The sequence below is a fragment of the Salvelinus sp. IW2-2015 genome, unplaced genomic scaffold, assembly GCF_002910315.2.
Source record: "Salvelinus sp. IW2-2015 unplaced genomic scaffold, ASM291031v2 Un_scaffold992, whole genome shotgun sequence".
NCBI lineage: Eukaryota > Metazoa > Chordata > Actinopteri > Salmoniformes > Salmonidae > Salvelinus > Salvelinus sp. IW2-2015.
Window position 1 is genome coordinate 396,256 of NW_019942676.1, and position 5,062 is coordinate 401,317.

A 5,062-nucleotide genomic window follows, 5' to 3' on the forward strand; every position below is an offset into this window, starting at 1 on the left:
TTGGGTATCATGTGTATATTTACAGTTAAATAAGGGGAAGCCTCTGTTACACTGGACAAAACAGGGTGGAAAGTACAGGGAGCAGTTCAATTGTCATGTCCAACATAAAATCTGGACAGAAAGTCTGCAGGGCGTGGTACCTCCGTCTCATGGAAATAGCGCATAATGTGGGTCTTCTGCTTCCAGACATTGATGGTCTCCTGCAGCTCCATCTTACCCTATTGTAACCAAAAGTATGCAAAGAAAACATCACTCACTACACTTGATACGTGACCATTGAGCTRTGTAAATATTCCCGTCAAAGTTGTTTTCTTTGAACGATTTGGGTGCGTCAAATGTAAAATGATGTAGAGCATGACAGCCCAGTTATCTAGACAGTTTGTATCTCGGTCTAGCAGTATAACACTAACCCACCGTGCCACTAAGAAACTAGGCTAACTGCATGAGAGAAAATTGACTGCTTGGGGAGCAGAGTAGACTAACCTTAATGACAAGCATGTCAATCACACGGGGGTCATTGACGTGCTTGTTCCTGTCAAACATCTCCCTCACTTTATCTGTTCCCTGGCGAGCTGTGATGTCCAGCTGAAAGGTAGTCACTGTGGGACAAAACATAAGACAAGATGTAATCCTATAAAATTCCCACAACAAGCTAAAAGAAATATGCATATTAATGCATTTACTTATCAAATTGCTAATCATGTGGCCTATCTGCAAATGTAGGAAGTGTATTGTACTGTCCATTCATAAAAAATAAAGTGGTTAATGAAGATAAACTAGCTAGCTGCTAGTACGCTGAACAAAAGTATAAGACGCAACATGCCACAATTTCAAAGGTTTTTCATATAAGGAAATCAGTCAATTGAAATAAATAAATTAGGCCCTAATCTATGGATTTCACATGACTGGGAATACAGACATGTATCTGTTGGTCACAGACAGGGACGTGGATCAGAAAACCAGTGAGTATCTGGAGTGACTACCATTTACCTCATGCAGCACGACATCTTCACAGAGTTGATCAGGCTGTTGATTGTGGCTTTTGGAATGTTGTCCCACTCCTCTTCAATGGCTTTGCGAAGTTGCTGGATATTGGTGAGAACTGGAACATGCTGTCGTACACCAGAGCATCCCAAACATGCTCAATGGGTGATGTGTCTGGTGAGTATGTAGGCCATGGAAAAACTGGGACATTTTCAGCTTCCAMGYATTATGTACAGATCCTTGCAACATGTGCATTGTCATGCAGAATCATGAGGTGATGGCAGTGGATGGCACGACAGTGGGCCACGGGATCTCATCAAGGTCCATTCAAATTGCCATCGATCAAATGCATTTGTGTTCAGTGTCCGTAGCTTATGCCTGCCCACACCATAACCCCACCAAGAAGCACTCTGTTCACATTGGTGACATCAGCAAACTGCTCTCCCACAAGACGCCATACACGCTGTCTGCCATCTGCCCGGTAGTTAAAACTGGGATTGATCAGTGAAGAGCACACTTCTCCAGCGGCCATCAAAGTTGAGCATTTGCCCACTGAAGTCGGTTACAACGCCAAACTCAAGACCCTGGTGAGGACGACAAGCACACAGATGAGCTTCCCTGAGACAGTTTCTGATAGAATTTCTTCACAAACTTCGGTTGTGCAAACCCACAGTTTCCTCAGCTGTCCGGGTGCCTGGTCTCAGATCCTGCAATTGAAGAAGCCGGATGTGGAGGTCCTGGGCTGGTGTGGTTACACGTGGTCTGTGGTTGTGAGGCCGGTTGGACGTACAGCCAAATTCTCTAAAACAATATTTAAGGCGGCTTATGGTAGAGAAATAAAAATTTAACTCTGACAACAGCTCTGTAGTCAGCATGCCAATTGCACACTCCCTCAGAATTTGAGACATCTGTGGCATTGTGCTGTGACAAAACTGCACACTTTACAGTGGCCTTTTACTGTCCCCAACAAGGTGAACCCGTGTAATGATCATGCTGTTTAATCACCTTCTTGACCTGGCAGGTGGATGGATTATTTTGGCAAAGGAGAAATGCTCACTAACAGGGATGTAAACAAATTTGTGGAACATTTCTGGTATCTTTTATTTCAGTTCACTTTACATGTTGCAATTTATATTTTTGTTCAGTGTGGACACATCGCGTTAGCTAAGTGTGYCCATAGATTGAAAGTATATGTTAGCTCACTTAAATCGACKAGATATGTAGCCAATGAGCAAAATAAATATGAAGCTAGTGCCTTACAYCTAGTTAACGTTAGCTAGCWGTCTTAGRACGACCTTGACGCTGGGATCCAGCTCGTGTGGATCTAATACAAAGGGAGAGCTTGTTTTACCTGTGTTTGGAACCTCTCTGTACCAGGCACGATATAGTTCCCGAACTCGGCGCTTGGCTTCATCCAGATCCCTGCTGAAAATCGGTTTGACAACTTTAGCAGCACCAGCGGCTGTCCGGGTCGCGGCACTGGACGCCATGTTTATTTATTTTATCTTCTTCCCTGGTTAGCATCGTTTATAATTCTGATTTGAYACACGTATTAGTGCTGCCACCTGGCGTAGAGGGGGACATTTATCTGCTTCATGTGGGCTCCCTATCTCAACCCCATCGAACACCTTTGGGATGAATTGGAACACTGACTGCGAGCCAGGACTAATCACCCAACATCAGTGCCCGACCTCACTACTGCCATTTAGACTAGCCTACATACCATTACGAGTTAGGCCTAGTACAGAGTTCTAACTGAGACTAGTGTAAATCAGCTGAATATGGATGATTCACACGGCTGTATTAACATGCATTTTATTGCTTGTAAAAGGATGGTACTTTACAAAGATTTCGCATGCCCTACATTAAATATTAAAAACATTGTCAAAAGACTGTCTACTTTATCATCTCACAAAAAACATTGGCTCATTGACGCAACACTAGACATTTTTGTGGCACAATCAATCATGCCTACACAATGTTGGGAGGTTGGGAAAGGATCGCAACATGCATCTTCTTAGCCTCATCAAWAAATCAAGAATCCTTGCGAGACGACATTTCATCGAACTTCTACAAGCAATTCTCCAGTCACAGAAGGCACTATATAAAACAAAAAGCACACATTCAGATGACTTGTATCTACACACTAGAGGAATGAGTGCGATTTCCAATTTGGCTTCCCGGGATTTTACAGTACCAAACCACTTTCTCTGTATCAATCCCAACTGTAAATAGTTATAAAYTTTGTTCACAAGAGAGACCCACATTGTGAGATGATATTACACTGAATAAAGCGACAAATATGTTTGCGAAGTAAAATGCGTACAATGACAACAATCACCGAGAGCAACCATTGTTGACATACAACATTAAGGTCGTTCCACCTCAAAAAGCACAAGAAAAAGGATTGAAACCCACCGTCTCAAATTGTTTCTGTAGTTAGTCAGAGATACGATTAGCATTCCTGAAACATTTAGTTTAAATATAATTTGATCTCATGATCTAATTGATTGCGCCCAAATTGGACTAAACTTCTTCCTACCAATGAGTAAGACCCCAAAAAATGCCAATACCACCCCAACAACCAGTATACAGTTTCAGTTATGTTCAACAAGTTCTTTGAATACTCCAACAAGTGGCAGCTTTCTGAGAGGGCTTTCCCTATGGTGCAATTCTCATATGAATACTTTTTCTACATGTCCAAAACTTAGATGGAGAAATGGGCTAGGGACTAAAATGTGACAACCCTAATAAAATACATTGCATGGCAGTCATGTTTTTCAATAAAAWTATAATTATTAGGAAACAGCATTGCGATTAGTGACATTTAGCATTAATTCCAACCCAATACCATTACAAAACACAATACTTCGTATGTTTGGGACTTATACCACTGAAGACCATAACATTGAAACCATTAGAACTGCTATAGCTTAAATGGTTGTCTTGTTCACCGGGAACGGTCTAACAGGAACTAATCCAGACCTTTTGAAGGGAATAAACCGCAAGGGGTCCGTTTCCTGGACACATTAAGCATAAAATGACAAACTGAATTGCTTTCATAGAGGACTGGCTTGAAATTTGGAGGATGACCACACAATGTATTTTCATAATGAGCCAAATCTATTGGTTTTGTTTACAAAGTTGCAAAGGAAATGTTGTGACCCATTTAATAAACACAAGAGACCAGCAAAARTGATAAGAGTGCGGCAGTATAGCAGGACCACGGCATCTAGTGGTCAAAACCTAGTACTTTCAAACTACTTTATGGTAAATAACTCAAGTGACTTCAATTATTCATTTCTCTGAACGTGGGGAGAGAAAAAAAATCCATCACCAGATTCATAGGGAATACATGACATAGTATGGAGAAGAAGCACTCCAAGCCGCAGCTTCATACTACTTGTTAAAACATAGATAACTGATACTGTCTACTGGTTGTTGGGGTTGGATTGGCATGGGGTGTGGTGGGTTTTGACAATGTTATGAGATTTCTCATGTCTTACTCATTAGTAGGAAGAAGTTTGGTCCAAATCGGATGTTGGATACTATATTTATTGAATATTATCTGAATCCTATAAATAAAAAAAWTGCCAATTTGGGCGCAATCACTTAGCTTTCTCAGAMATCAAATTAAGTTTCAACAAAATGTTTCAGGAATGTCAATCTTACCCATTGCCAACTATAGAAACTATTTCAGAACAATCTGAGATGGTGGGTGTCATGGCTTGCTGAAATGGCATGGAATGACTCATTAGTATGTACAAATCCATGCTCTCAAATGAAAATAGTTTGGTTTTTGGCGAGAATTATAWCCTGCTTCCTTATTCAGCTTTTGACAGTAGCCAACATGTAGACCAACTGTTTATATGTTGGCTACTGTCAACATGTAAATAGTAGGTCTACATATAGGTAGGTATGCAGAGAAAGGTAATCCAGTGCTGTTTCAGGTCACAAATACATCACAGCAACAGTCTTTCCACAAATAATCCAGTTTCTCAGACCAATATTTTCATTCACTCACTCTCGCATATCAACAATAGAAAAAGTTTAAAAGTGCAGATTAAAATTTGCGCGA

At 40.9% G+C, this 5,062-nt stretch overlaps 1 protein-coding gene across 1 annotated transcript; it reads right to left on the reverse strand.

Moving 5' to 3' along the window:
• ndufa6 (NADH:ubiquinone oxidoreductase subunit A6) lies at nucleotides 1-2,496 on the reverse strand. The gene is made up of 3 exons (XM_024012172.3): nucleotides 2,336-2,496; nucleotides 484-599; nucleotides 1-218 (listed from the first exon to the last, which is right to left on the reverse strand). Exons 1-3 carry the CDS (start codon nucleotides 2,472-2,474, stop codon nucleotides 87-89), a joined length of 387 nt encoding a protein of 128 aa, XP_023867940.1. The 5' UTR covers nucleotides 2,475-2,496; the 3' UTR covers nucleotides 1-86.
• Between the last annotated feature and the right edge of the window lie 2,566 nt (nucleotides 2,497-5,062).